Here is a 15,739-nt window from a genome sequence, read left to right on the forward strand (position 1 = left end):
CCGTGCCTGCAAAACATTTGCTTCCACTTTGGAAGGCTATAATTATCTCTGATACCAGAACAGCTTTATAGTGCAAAATCCTTGCTGGCATTTCCTCCACAAAATAACCAACTTTGACATGAACAGCACTTGAGCATCACCACGGGGATAGAGCAAAACCACAGATAAGAGCTGCAGAGAATGGAGGAAACGTGAATGGAATGGCATTATTGTGCTAACACAGTCAAACCCAGTTCTGAGAGGTCATCCAACAAGGTTTGTTCTCAGAACAAAGCAGGGTCAGTCAGATTTTGCAGTGTTTGACTCAAAGATTTCTCAATACTTACAAATTCTCCATGCAACCAGGCAGAGATTAGAGGATCTAGTTTTAATTATGCTTGTTTAAGTGTGACAGAGGGCTGTTGATTTAGAAAGAGTTCCAAAAACACACAAGTATACATCTCTGTTGGAACAAGAAATTAAATGCAATAAAACCTGTATCTGCTTTTTTCTTATTATACAAGAAATGTTTTTGGTATCTCTCTAAGTAATCTTCAGAGCTGAAGCACCAATCTTCAATCAGTGTCTTGCACAGGTGAGGTTATTCTTCCTTTCCAAAGAGATCATCCAGAAGAGGAGGGTATCTGATCCCAGTCACAGGAGGGGATCGTGGTAGTTGGTTCCAGATATCTCCCCTCTGAAATTAGTAACCCAGAGAATATCTTAGTATAAAATAATGAAAACAGGGATCATTACAAGCTGGTCAACATAAGATTGAATGAGCAGCTTCAATTACACAGACAAATCTCTGAAAAATTTGGTCTTTATATAGGACATCTTCTTAAAAGATTACAACATGCACATTCTTATGAATGTTGCAAAATATTTTATTAAAAATATTTTATATCACTAGAACTTTTGCAGATATTTTTAATTAAATAATGCTACACTTTTTTCATTAAAATGCTTATGCTTCAAATTCTTGAAAGTCGTCTATGTCTCAACACCAAAAATCATACAAAATAATGAGATAAAGAGAAGGAATTAAAAAAAAAAAAGCCAGCTAAACAAGCACAGCTCTGCTGCTGAAATCTATCTGTCAAATAGAGGTACTGTAGCCTCAAAATACTGCTATTCATTCCTGGTAAGTTATGCACAGAATGATAATTGAATTCTAAAGCTGAACAAGATTTAAAACTTTTCCTGTCTCTGATTTCTTTTCCATTTTGTAGTTGTCTCTCTTAAAATATTAAATATTTAATTATTGCTTAAGCAGAGAATTCATCTGTAAAAACAAAAAATACTCCCTCAACAAAGCCTAGTCAACACCATGATCCTCAGGACTGCTGTATAAAACATGTAGAAGGGTTTTGATTTTACCTGTACAAGACAGAAAAATTCTTCACAAAGACAAAGCAAAAATAATCAACCATGGGAAGCAGAGCAAATCAACAGCCCTGGGCCCTTGTTAGACACCAGCTACAGTCTAAGATGCTACAGAAGGAAGTCTTGGTAAGGCAGGCAGGAGTGAGGAGTGAGGAGCACAGTGCCTGAGGAATACTGGTTTAAACTATGCCATGAGTAAACTTGAATTTAAAGGAATGCTGTGTTTCTAAATGGTCTGAACACAATCAAACACATTCTGTACAACACATTGGCCAGGCTAGAACAGCAAAATGATGTGTTGGCAGAAGTCTTTGGATTTATTTGTTACAAAGTATTTAAAATTCAGCATAATTGCCTTATGGCCCTTCTATTTTAAAATGTTCCACTCAGCACAAGATGGTAAGATCAGATTAGTCTCTGCAGTTTGTTGGTACTGCATTTTTTCCTACCCTAAGTAGCAGGCTGAAGATACACAAAGTTGAACCATCAGTTCTTCTCTCTGTGCACACCTACCAGAGATGTGGTGTGCTATGTACAGGTTTCTGAGGAGTTATACAAAATGCAGAGCTATTTTCTGCATATGTGTCAGTGGAGCTTAAAGCATTTTCTGTCTACCTCAGCAAGTGAACAGATCATTTGACATGTGACAATGATATTTGTGGGGGAAGGAGTACTCATGCCCATTGTCCATGGATAAATACACCTGCTTCCACTTCTCTTTTTTTCTTCTATAAAGTGCCCCAAAGATGTGATACCTACTAGGCACCTCCTCATCCCTGTTCGACTTCTCTGCTTCACCCTAAACCTCCCTATTAAATCAATCAAAAAATAATTACTTAAAGAAAACAGGTACAAATACACAAATAGGAAAAATATTATAGTGTGTGTTGGCTAAGGCAATCATGTTAAAGTTGGAGAAATTATACTGAGACACTGGTTTTACCTTGGGTTGCTCCTTTTCCTCCACAAAAGCACGGACTTGATTCTCTCTCCAGTTCAGTGCATGAACAAAATTTTTATAGTCTACCTGTTTTTGGTTATCTTCAAACCTGAGCAGAATATCCACAAGATGACTCAAGGTTAAAGGGAATTTTTAACAAAGTTATGTCATGTTATCTACGGCATACTAATCATTGCCTTTGGGATAATAACTTTTATACGACTTTATTCCCAAACACTGGCAGGAGCGAAAAAAAATTACAAAATGTCAGGAATACCTATATTATATATTCTTTTCCATATTCTTATTGGAATATTTATTATTGTCTCTTATAGTAGAATTCAACTTCTTCAAGCTTTACTTCATTTCAGATATTTACATTTTAGTTTTGCCCAACCTTTTCCAACACTGATCTCACAGCTTTTGACAAGCATAGAGTTGGGATGATCAGTGTATCATTCCTTTGTGTAGAAAAGAAACAGAATTACACAGGAAATCTGTGCTGTAACACAACTGACCTGCTCTATTATGACTTCTACAATCCTCTCCTGAAAATAAGTAATCCTTCAAAAATGCTGTTTGCACACACCTTGGGATCAATTTGCAACTGACAGACAGCTTGGTAACGTATCAAATAATAGCCAGATTTTAAAAACATTGGGTAACAGGTTTATGGCATTGGTCTTTATTTCTATGGATAAATAGATATATTTTGTAACAGTTGTGGCTGTCCCCTAAATGCATATAGATGCTGCCAGCAAATATATATGCCAGAAGATATATATGCTGCCAGCAAAGGTTAACAGGTCTATAAGTACATGTGGAAAATACTATTTCCCTCCCTCAGATTTCTAAAATCTTTACCCTGCACTAATAAGCCACATGGGAATAGATTTATAAGTCATTTTATCCTTCTGCCATTGATTTGGAGGAAGCAGCTTCAGAAATAAAAGTCCTCAGTTCAGCAGAACACTGAGGTGATTCTTGGGAACCACTGTTCTTTCAGTGTCACCAACCAAATGTTGAAAGATACCTTTGGGCTGAAGGTTGAAAAGAACAGCTGGAATGCTCTGCCATAAATTCAGCACAGGCAGCTTCTGAAGGACACCTGTTTCACCTAACACTACCCACCTGCAAAAGGGACCCAGTTTGGGCACAAAAACATAGCCTGGAAGTGTCTGTGCTTCACTGGGGTCCATGGAGAAACACAGATACCCAGCAAGGCTCAGTATCTCTTACCTGGTGGGAGACACCAGGTTAATCAATTCTGCCCTGCCATCTGGCGAGACAAAAACTACTGCACAGGAAACAAGTACTGCAGAAAATCATTTTGCCTTGTCCTTAATGAAATAACAGTGCAGAAAACACAGGCCTCAAAACCCTTCAATCACTACAGAGGATTTTAACAAAAATTAAGCATGAAGGCACCTTAAGGGAGAATTTACACCACAAACTTGGAAAACAATACCAGAGGAGAAATAGATCTGGTGACAAAAATAAACTGCAATAAACTGCAGCTCATCCTTTCCTTCTCCTCCCCCCACACCTTTCATTTAATAGTCAGAAGGAAAGATAATGATAAAATATACTGAGAGCCATAAACAGAGATGGCAGTGATAAACTGGAATGTTAAGTACAGTGAGTTATGCTGAAGATGAAAGCAAAGTCAGAAAAGAATGCTACTGCTACCAGAATTAAATGGAGCCTGAAACACTGCCATGAGAAACCCTCCTATGACAGCCTGCTTCTTCAGCATAGTTCACATGCAGGTTAACATTTCCACAAAGCCTTGCTTTTGGGGAATATATCCAATACACAAGAAAAATTCCATTCCCACTTCCAGTTTCAGATTTTTGGTGGTTTTTTTTTGGTTTTTTTTTTTTTTTTGCGATATGTAAGACAAACAAGTTTTGCATGAGATGTAATAAGACAATCAAAAAACTTACATCTCTTGGAAAAATAAGGGCAGACAGATTGCAATTTCAGAACAATCAGGAAAAATGATTTTTCCTTCTACTATTATGTAGTTACCTTTTGCTCATTGTGAAAAGTCAAAAGATTAGTTCTACCACCAAGGTGCTGAGCTGCATAAGCAGGATTTTTAAGCAAAGAAAAAGTGAAGGTGTGTAACTGTTTAAACTTTCTGTTGAGGAAAGCATTGCTTCTGCTTTTGACACACATTTACAAGGAGAAAAGTCCTTTGATGTTACAGCACTAGTGAGCTGAGATGACAATATGGGTTTGAAATTATCTATAACCAAGAATTTTACCATGGGCAGAGGAAATGGGATTCCTAAATCTCATAATTAAATAGCTACAGAAAGCATCTTAAAATACTAGTCTAGAATAGCTCAGAAAGAAAAAAAAAAATTCTCTTTAGATCTTTTTACTGCTGTGACTTATTGTATCAATCTACTAAAAGCAGACACTAGAGATTTGGCACAGAGCATCCAGATGGACTAAGGAGATGTTATCAATTTGTGCATTATTAGGACATAGATGTCATACATTTCACAGGCTGGAGTTAATACTGCTGAGACAGTGCTCTTCAGAAAAGGAAATTAGATTTGTCTTATCAAGAAGATGTGCCAAAGATAGCTTCAAACCATCCTTCTCTTCAGTTTTTCCCTGTTACTTCACCAATGCATGGGATTTTAGACTATGAAAGTCTTTCCTCCATCTCTATCACAGTTTGCAGAGCTTTTTATTTTCTCTACCATTAGAGAAATAATCACACATTTCTGCTTAAAAAAAATACATTCATAATTAAATACTCCAGATAGGTGAAAAATCTGGTCAAATCACATTATGATCATTCTTGAGGATGCTTTGGTGAGTAAAGGTTACTTACTAAGTTTTTCTTTCCCATCAAGAAATCGATACCCCAAAGATTTATGTGAAATTTTAATGTATATTCAGAGTTTTTTTAATGTCTTCATTTCAAACATTTTTTAACAAGTTAATCTGATAATAACAGAGCAGAGGCATCTACTGCTTTAACCTTAGAGAAAAGGTTGGGATTCTTCAGCCTGTTTGATACTTTCTGTGCAACACAGTTCTACAGCGACTAAATTGCCACAGGTGTACACCTAAATTGTCATAAACTGCTCATAATTAAAGGATTTAAAGCAACAAGCACAACAAGTCACTATTAAATAATAATGGCTATATCTCCTTTTTTCAATTTAAATTTATACTACATTTACTCCTGTCTTGAACAACCATGAATTGAACCATCAGCTCCTCAGTAAACTGAATAACAGCAATAATTTCTCTTAAGAGATAAAATATGAATTCTAGAGTTCCTTTTAATCACAAATGGCACAGGGAGTCTCAGGCACCAAAGGTAACAAGAAGGCAGCAGGAGAAAGATCTTGTGATCATTTCCACTGCTGCTCCTGCTGCTGGACACTTGCTGTACAGGAAAAGAGGGTTTTCTTCCTGAAAGAAATAGGTCAGCCCTAAAAAACTGTTACAGGTAGGAAACCAGGTAAAAACTATTACCCAGCCACAATCCTGGGAAAAAATGAGCAGGCAGGAGTGGCCTGGCCTGACCTGTAAGTGAATTGAGAACTGGGATCACCATGTAGGAGGCCCTCTGTCATCAGGCACTGCTACCTGAGGGACTGGAGATTCACCTTTTCAAAACAACAAGCACCTTTCAAACAGACTCTCCCCAGCAGTGCAGAGAGGTGAAAAAAGACTCAGCTACATTTAACAGAAACTAAAAAACATAATTTAAAAAACTAAGGACCTACAATTAACAACTGAACTAATGCAGAGTAATCAACATGTAATGCTTGTAAACTTGTCATCCATTCTTTCTCCTCTCAATTTTTCCCTTCCTTAGCTTCCCTTCTCTGTTTATAAATCCTCCAGGGAAAGACTGCTTCTTTTTAAGTCCTTTTTAGCATCAATTTAGCATTACAGAAAATAAAAATATCAGAAAAACTCCCTAAACTCATTACTTAAGCACTTTGCAAAATTTATTTATTAAACAAACTGTAATTGTTTATTATGCCTGCATAAATTTAAAGACATGTTTATAATGACTACTGTAGTTTTCTGGCAGAAACAACTGTGTACTGTCTGCATTTTTAAATACAATGTGATTAAATTCTGTATTGTTCTGTGATTAAAAAAGTAAGTGAGAAAATGCTGATGGACAAAGCAAATACTTTTTAACATGCCAGCTCAGGTAAATTGGAAAAATGTGCAGTTCACATTGTTGGGTACCTAAATCCTCCTATTTCAACATCCCACAATTAAAAATATAAATTTACACTAGATGGACAATATGAAAAGGTCTTATGAAACCCCAATTTTTGTGCTAAGTCTCCTTTGACTCCATGGCAACTGAGTGGTCTTTGGGTACAGTAAACAAAGTCCTGGGTCATTTGGAGGTGACCACAAAATTCGACAGTAATTTCTAGTCCCATCCCATGCTTGTAATAAGTGACAGATCATTGCAGTATAATTTCCAAATGTAAATAATAAATACTTTAGGAGTACTACCTTTCAAAATGGAAAAATAGAGTCATTAAGTCCTGGAGAAAGTCTTTGCCACCTAATCTCAGATAGCAAAGCTGAATAAACACAGAGCTTCAGCCTTCAACTATTATCTGATCACATTGTCCAGCATCATTTTATAGCTGAATGGGGTCCAGCTAGTGCATTAGCTATATATACTGATTTTGTGGGAATCAGTCCAACAACTTTTATTGTACCACTTTCTTCCTTCATAAATAAAGATTCACAGAGTAGAACCACCACCACCACTTGTTTTAGAAATATCAGTGGACACAAAACTACATGGTTCCTCATAAAAATATTTTAAAAAATTAAAAAGGAAAGAATACTGGAATACTGTTGACAAACTTGGCCCACACTGAATTGCAAACTCCCCAGGAATGAGACTGTTCTTCATTAACAATAAACCTGACTGTTTCATGATTCTTCTGTTGAAGAAAACTAAAGAAAGCATAAAGAAAGGAAAAATTTAAATCTCATTAAGACGACTCACCTCTTCAATTTACAGACTACTGGAAATTAAATCCTATTAAAGAGAGTTCAAAAAAATATTTCCCTGGCTCTGCACCCTCATAAAACAACAAAGTTCCCAAGCATTGCCAAGTGCACACATGATGAAGAATGTGACAATTCCCCATTACCTGCAGTGCTGTGACACCACTTAAACTGCCACCTTTGAAGCAGCTGATGCTGTAACTTAGAAGTGCCTTGCACAAAGCTCTCTGTCAAATGAAGCACTTCCCACACTGATTTCTGAGGCCCAGCTTCACACCATTCTCATTTACCTTTCTCATACAGAAATCTGTAACACAGGCTGGCCTCAGCCCCTTTAGAAACTAAGGACAATGGATGGGAATTTGGAAATGCAGCTCTGATGCAGGCTGAGGAGATAACTCTCTCCTCCACCACCTACAGAAAGAACCTACAGCAGCTGAAACCTCATCCAGCTGTCATGGGTACCTTGCTAAAGTTGGGTCAAATCCAGCTCTTGATCTCCTCCTTGTGTTCTAAGCTTATCTCTAATTTTTATTATAGTGTGCTGAGCTTTTTCTTTTTAACTGCCTACACTCACTCCTTAGGAAAGTAGAGGTTCAGGACACAGAAGGTTTCCCTGGTATAAATTCACAAACAATAAACATGTCCTAGAGCCCAGGATGTGTCAGGCTTGTCTGCTTCTTATCAGAACTGAGTTAGTACATAAAGGAAAACTTCCAGTGCCTTGTTGTATATCTATTTAAGTTCAGCCCTTAAGAAATGGAATCTGTAAGAACCCCTTGTGTAACATGGGATGTCAATTGTCCTTCAACAATTGTGTTGGGCAGCTTGGTGGGAGTTCTAAAATGTCACTTGTAGACTACTGTTAAAATTCAGACATTTCTGAAGACTAATGCTTATAACTCAGTGTCAGAAGTGATGAACTGAACAGCAATACAAAGAAGCTTTATCAAAATGGATTCCACATTTCTGCCTGACAAGGGTCTTTTCATTATTTACTAAACCCAGATGCTTAATTTGCAACTTCTCCTGAAATCAAGAAGTATATTTACCTGAAAGCATCTAAACATGACAGAAGACAAGACCTGTTCCTGTTTTTAACATACTATGAAAGCACAGACAAAACACGTGATTTAAGGATTTCCCTCAAGGGAGAGAAGAAACCAGCAAGTGTGGTTTTAAACCTATTACCAGAAAATCTGGCCAGGAAAACCAAACTCAACAAGACATGAATGTTCAGAGCACCATAGCTTTCTCTGAACTCGAATACCAGTGCACTAAATAGTAGTTCTTTTCACTTCTATTCCCATTAATACAGCTAGCAAACAATTGGTCTCAAGAAAGCTAAATGTGCCATGGAAAAGTAACAAAGCCATCCCAACACTCCTTTTCCTTTCTAAAAATGCCAATAAAATATGTTTCAGGTGAGATTAACAGGAGTAGCAAACCAATTTTGTTTACTATTGATGCTGTCAACTTGATAAAGACACTTTATTGTATTCATGTTAGTGTGTTCCTTGGAACTCACACATGGTGTTTTCATAAGATTATTGTTTTTTACCTCCCATCTATACACAGGAACAACTAAAGCAAAAAACCTGAATCTTATTGGAAATGATAAGCATCAATAACTGACTCTATCAATAACTCATCTATGGAAAGATGAATTCCATAGAATTCTGCCAAACCCCAGATGCTTACTATGCCAGGCAAAATGAAAAGAAGTTGCTAAGATGGATGCATCTCAGTTGATTATAAATATTCTATAAATAGGAAAGTCTGCATCATGAAATTATTCATATTAGATGAATGACAAATTCTGAAGATTTGTGTCTGCAGTAGATATTTAGCATTGATTTGCACCCATGCATGCAGGTCACCTATTCTGCCCTTAAGTTACCTGGCCAGTAAAGTTTCCAGAAGATCATCAGGAAGTGGCAACTTAAAGGATTTGAAAATAGTCCTGCAGGTCTCATAGGGCAACAATCCACACCTGCACATAAGAAAGAGAGGGGTAGAAATATACATTAGGTATTTTCCAGGTTTACTTCAAGTGAGTGTTTCTGTGCATAGGAAAATGTGTGAGGAACATCAGGATAGAGAAAAAGGCAACAAAGTTTTATGGAATTTTGCTATTACAAAGCTGAGAAACTTGAAGGCCACATTCTTTCACATTCTTTCTCATACTGAGATCCTCAGTGATTCTCTGTGATTCTTTATCTGTGACATCAGAGAACAAAAAGAGCAAATGAGTCACATAAAGATTCATTCTTTCCTTTTCTTTCCCTCTTAAATCACTATTTCTCCAATTTGATTTAAAATCCCATGTTTTGCCCATGAACTTGTATCTGATGTCACAGATGGTTCAGTACAGCATCTACAATAAAAAGCCCATGTCAAAAATATAAAATAGACAAAAAAGGCTGTCCTCCTCTTGTTTATTGTCAAGTGCTGAGAGAGGCTTAACATGACACATAATATTCTTTGGCCACAATAAACCATTTGCTCAGCAACAACCAGAAAGCAGGTGGGTATACAAGAAGAGCTTCTCAAATAACAGTTTGGGATAAAGAGAGGAAACTTACTTTTCTCGGTCGTTATACAAAAACACTGTAATCAGTTGCTCAAAATTTTCAAAGGCATTTTTCTTTAGTTTGTCTTGAGCCACTGAAAGGAGGAAGAGCAGGTCAGTTTGACTCTCATCTCTGATGCCATAGTGACGCCCAAGAGTCATAATTTCATGTTCTGAAAATACTCCAGCAGCAACACTGATTATCCAATTTCTGTGCACAAAAACAACAGCTTACATTAGTTTTAATAAGTTAAAACCAGTTAATAATCACTAATTTTGGATGAGAATGTCCAAATTTCCTCAGTAGCTGTCTATACATACAAAAATACATCCTGATCACAACTGAAGTGTTTTACCAGAGATGTCATACAGAGAATTACACCAAATCACAAGTTCTCCTGGCAAAAATGCAAGACAGGAGGCAGCAGCAAGAGCAACTTACACTTGGATGCTCTAAGTGGAAAATCAGATCCAGTGCAGGGATTGAGCCTGGGATGTGCTCTCCCAAGCCTGTGTGTGCTGCTCAGACAAATCAGCCCAGCTGATTTGAAGAAAGAAAGAAGAAATTTCTTCTGGAAGAAGAAATTTTCTGAGATCCATCTGATGGGACAGTGTCAGCTCCCTCAGCTGTTACAAGGCCTCTTGTCAAATGCAGATTACTGCAACTGCATTGGCTCTATGATCCCAAACATCTGCCTCTGGTGCACTCACATTCAACCAGGCTTTTTAAAAAGCAAGCATCAGCACAGGCCTATGTGTTTAGTCAAAATTAGATTAATTATATATAATACTTCTGAATAAACTGCACTAAGAATAAACTTCACTGTAATTGCTGGTGCAATTAGTGCTGTACCTTGTGATACCCATGAGGACACTGAATCACTGTGATTAAACTCTAATCCTTGAAAACAAATGGAAGAAATTAGTAGTGATGCACAAAGTTCTGACACAAGAGCTAAATGGTTGCCTGGAGAATACTTGAATTGTTGAATTAATCTGATGAGGGATCTCTTTAACATCCATATGTGAACTGAAAGCACAGAAATTTAGGACCCTTCCAAATTTGCAAACTTTTAACAAGAAACAGAGTTCATCACTTGCTTCTTCTCAGATGCTTGTGTGGTCCTGTTCAAAGGAAAGCATCACTTCATGTAATATGATTGCACTTACACAACTACTAAAGAAAAGTTAAATACTGCAGAGTGCCTACTTTGATTCAACTGCTTCTTTTTTCATATTAAATAAATCATCTTTTATTTGCAATGACAGGAAATAAATACAAGGAAGTAACAAGTTGTTGACAGTAGCAAACCTTATCTGAGATTACACAAACTTAATGACCAAGACCTGGTCCATCTATTAAGATTATCATTATCTTGTCAGTATTATTTTTCCACTTACTGGATATTATTATTTATATTGCAGCAGCATTCAGAGCTGCAGTCAAAGCTGGAACCTCCTTCCAGCAGCCTGCAATGAACACCACTGCACACACAGAGAGGACAATGCTGCCTGAGAAGCCTGGCACTCCAGGGCTTGGGCTGGCAGAGCTGGGGGCTGTAGATAACATCAGCCATTTCCAATTCAGACTGGATTTCCATACATGGCACAGATTTTTCCACTGTCAGGATTTATTTTAAAAGTCTTTTATTTTCTCAATCCAGTCAGTGACAATCAAATCACTAAAACCCACAGATAAAATTATTTCACTTGGGAATTAAGAAATATTTTAGTGATTGTGAGGGACTAATGAGTAAGACCCAAGACTCACAAACAGAATGCCATCTAAACTCTCCCTGACCAAAAAAAAAAAACAAGCTCCAATAATTGTTCCCACAGCTTAGCTATCTCTTGTTTTATGTCTTTTTTTGTTCTAGAAGAATAGGACAGATTGCAATCTGAATTTATTACAGAAAGAAGTCATAATTAACTGCTCAAGAGAGCTGCTTCTCAAGCTGAATTGAAGATAGGCATCTTTGTTAGACCCACATGGTTCTTTGTCTCTAACAGCAAACAGTCTTGCCAGTATCTTATGAGAAAAAACAGCCTGGATAGGGCTGTGTGATGCACAGGCATCTAAGTTTTAAATAATTTTTAATTCTCTTTTTAACAAACATTTCAATAGTTCTAATGATAGCTTAGGGGATAGCTTCAGTGTACATCACATATTTATTTCCTGGATGAAGTACTGAAGATTTGGGTTCTGAAAGCAGTTAAAGTAAATTGTATAACCACAATTCTCTTCACTACATCATACTTAAAGATGTAGTTTTACATGCAGATTATATAAAATTACATAGGTAGAAAGGATGAAATCTGAACAGCCAAATCCAAAACCTCAGATGTATTTAAGATAAGGAAAGAGGATTATCATTGAAGCTGTCACACAGATAATTACCTGCACTAAAAATAATAATTTGTTGTTAGTTATAGTAATCAAATGTCATGGCAGATTAAAAATAAACAGAGATGTACACATTAGGAAACTGAAAGAAAAAATATTCTATTCACATAGAAGTATCTTGGAATTTTCATAGATGTAAAGAAGTGCTCGTTTTTGTCATTAAAAATGCTTCTTTCATTCTAAAATAAGATTCACAGATTATAATGAGAACCTTTAGATTACTGGATGTAATACAAACAGAAAGACTGACAGAAACAAAACCTACTATCCTATAGAGCACAAACATTGAAGGCTCCTTAGAGGCAAATTCTTCCTCTGGCAGTGTGAACATGCCCTGTTAGACCCCAGGCCTTTCCCCATAGGAGGGATGGGGACCATTAAGGGGGGTTGAAACTGGCCCAGATGAGCACTGAGGCCCAGAAAACCCTGATTATTTGGGTTGCCCAGATTTCCTGCTCAGGGAGAGGGCTCCTGCATTTTTTGTGGCCAAAACCAAGTCCCTCCATTCCAAGTGATCAGACATATCTCTCTCCATGTCACAGAATAGCACCACCCTAAATTAAACTGTTGAGCTGTTCACAGCTGCACAGATTATGTCCATGATTAAATTTACACCCAACTGAGCCTCCTCTGGATAAAATAAAAAGCTTTGTCTGCCATTTAAAAGCACACTCATCCCTTCTAAAAGTTTGCTTTCCTAATTCTATCATACAAATGTTCCAAACTTTTGAGCTGCTCTTAGTGCATGCACAAAGCTTTGCAGGTGATTATTTCATAATTTGAACTAAAACAGTGGGTTTTTTTATTTTAAATAGTTACCTTGTACATAAATTAAAAACCTTTTACAGGTGCCAGGAACTTTCTCCCATTAAACATGAACTTTCAATTTTCTCTCTCCTTATTCAAGTAATAACATCTTCCCTCTTAATGCAATTGGCAATTCAAAATCTCACTTCTGCTGAGTAAAATATCTGAGTTCAGAAATATTTTGACCAAAAGCTGCCAAAAACTGTGGCCTCTTTTAGTTTAAATCTTACCTTTAAATCACTTATTTTTTCCATTCTGAATACCAGTTTGTTTTAATTTCTCACTACTTTCACTTTGAATTGCTGAAAGAACCTTCTGCTGATCTATTTCTCTTCTGAGATATTTCAGAAGCAATTCCTGCCTTGGTTAGCATTCCTATGGAGATGACATCCCATGCAATATTCATCTACTTACATGCCTTAGTTATTATGACAGTTCCTAAATAGACAGTGTATTACTTCTGTGAAAACCAAATGCTTCTAAGCAAAGTTTTCTCCTCTGTTTCACATCATTAACCTTCCCAGTTCTGTGCCCAACACAGTTCATACAACCAAGTATTCTGGCCGTGGGATAAACTGAAATCAGTTTGTATTTGAACATGATTTCCTCTTTCAAGTATCTCTACATCTGCCCACTGCCATATCTGGATCATTGCCAGAATCCAGATTTCTGCTCCCTTTATCTATGCTTAAATTAATACCCAAGTATTAATTATGGTTCTCACTACTGCTTTCCAATCCTTTTGAAACATGCTTAGCACTGCCTTCTATAATTTCAATACACCTTAGTTCTGTACAGACTGTCTTCTTTACCAATGGTTCAAAACCCAAACACCATTTTCAGGAGGCGACTTGAACATTCCTACTTGAATTTCAAAACTACTGTTTGACTCTCAGGATGGATTTTTCTTTATCTTTCAGCATATATATTACTGCTGACTTGTGCCCTTCTTCACAACACTGTGTCAGCTCCATAAAAAGCAGACAGATTTCTCTTGTGCTTTTCAGCTTACTTGAAACTATCACTTTTTTTTTCCTGGAACATGGATTTGCTTTCTTTTTTACACATAATCTCCAAGTAAATGCAAAACAAATCTATGATATTTCTCAGCTACTGGGCAGAAAGCATCAAAACCCAGTCATGCTTTATACATTTTGGGGGAATGTGCCTTTATTAAATATTAAAACCCCAAACCCACTGTCTTACCTGAAAGTGTCATACCCAATCACATTGGTATGCTCAGGGTCAGTAATAGCAAATGTCTTTCTGATTTCTTTGGCATGAGATTCAGTCATGCTCTTCAGTTTGTTGAGGATGACACAAATATCAGCCATGGGGAACTAAAAAGAGGAAATAAGACATGGAATATAAAGACTTGGAGGACAGGATGCCATTCAGAGGGACCTGTCCAGGCTGTAGAAATGGGACCTAGGGAATCTCAGTAAGACTATCAAGAATATAAACAATTAAACAAAAATCATTGTGCATTCTCAGAAAGTTTAGTGCAGCAACATAAAAGAAGACCCACTTTTGCTTGAAACATTGCATTTCTAAAGCAGAAGTTGAAACATTTAAAGTACAGTTCTAATAACTTGGTCCTCATTTTATGTTGGTGCCCCTCAATGAATTCTCAAGTCATAAATTTCACAATGTTAAAGCTAATTTTTCAGCATTGGCTCCAGAAAGGTTCCAACAATTAGTCTCATTCATTTTGGACTACATTGTCTTACATACTCAGAAACAGCACATTGGAAATTTTTTTAGGAATCAATTTTACCTGTCATGCATAAAAATGCTTACATGTATATTTCCTCCTAAATAGACCATTGAAATAAATTTGAACTCAGATTAAACAGAACACAAGCACTAAGGCTTTCGATCTATATTCAGATTGTTGTGTTAGTGCTCTACCAAAGATTTATTTGCTATACCCATTTTTAATATAAAACACAGAAGTATTTAGTCATTAAATTGGAGGTGACTTCTACTATGTTCTTATATTTGTCATGCTATATCTAGCTTAAAAAGCACAATGAACTGCCTGAAAATACTTTTCTCCCATTTCTTCCAATGGCAATTATTTGAAATTTGCTATGACTAGTATTAAGGACCAGGACATAAAAATCAGGCCTCAGTCCCAACTGTGCTGAAATGTGTCCACACTTTGTATAAGTTCAAAATGCTCTAGAAAAGGGTATTTAAAGTCCCTATGGCACTGCCAGAGCAGTACAAATTGATCCAAGTTTAATCAATACATCAGCTGTTACAGGTTTTTCTCAGAATTGGAGAAGACAATTCTGCCTCTGCCAAAACCCCAGGTGCAGCCCTGGCAGGCAATGCCCTGCAAGGCAGTGGCTTGGAGCAGCTGGACCAGCAATCAAAAGGTTTTAGAGGCAGCAGCTTTTCCAGGCCCCTCTCTGAGATGTTTCTCTTTGGGGCATAAGCACAAAGCCTTCTGCTGCTTAAGCAAGGAACAGGGAGAAAAGACTGAGCAGAAGGGTTCAGAGAGCAGAGTGTTTCAGGATGGACAAAGAGTTCTGAATATTTAAGAGCCTGTCTTCTCTACATTATCAAAACAGCTATTTTTACATCTTTTTCCCAAAACTACATATTCCAAACACCTACA

General features: G+C 36.9%; 1 protein-coding gene across 1 annotated transcript in view; it reads right to left on the reverse strand.

The window, feature by feature from the left end:
- Window positions 1–329: 329 nt before the first annotated feature.
- Window positions 330–15,739, reverse strand: part of EFHC2 (EF-hand domain containing 2) — a 56,070-nt gene continuing 40,660 nt past the window's right edge. Inside the window, exons 11-15 of the mRNA XM_059840009.1 lie at window positions 14,320–14,453; window positions 9,916–10,113; window positions 9,231–9,323; window positions 2,309–2,414; window positions 330–676 (exon numbers count right to left, since the gene is read on the reverse strand). Coding sequence (XP_059695992.1) covers window positions 581–676; window positions 2,309–2,414; window positions 9,231–9,323; window positions 9,916–10,113; window positions 14,320–14,453 — 627 coding nt within the window. The 3' untranslated portion in view covers window positions 330–580. The remainder of the gene's footprint in view (window positions 677–2,308; window positions 2,415–9,230; window positions 9,324–9,915; window positions 10,114–14,319; window positions 14,454–15,739) is intronic.

Source organism: Haemorhous mexicanus, chromosome 2 (genome assembly GCF_027477595.1).
Source record: "Haemorhous mexicanus isolate bHaeMex1 chromosome 2, bHaeMex1.pri, whole genome shotgun sequence".
Lineage (NCBI taxonomy): Eukaryota > Metazoa > Chordata > Aves > Passeriformes > Fringillidae > Haemorhous > Haemorhous mexicanus.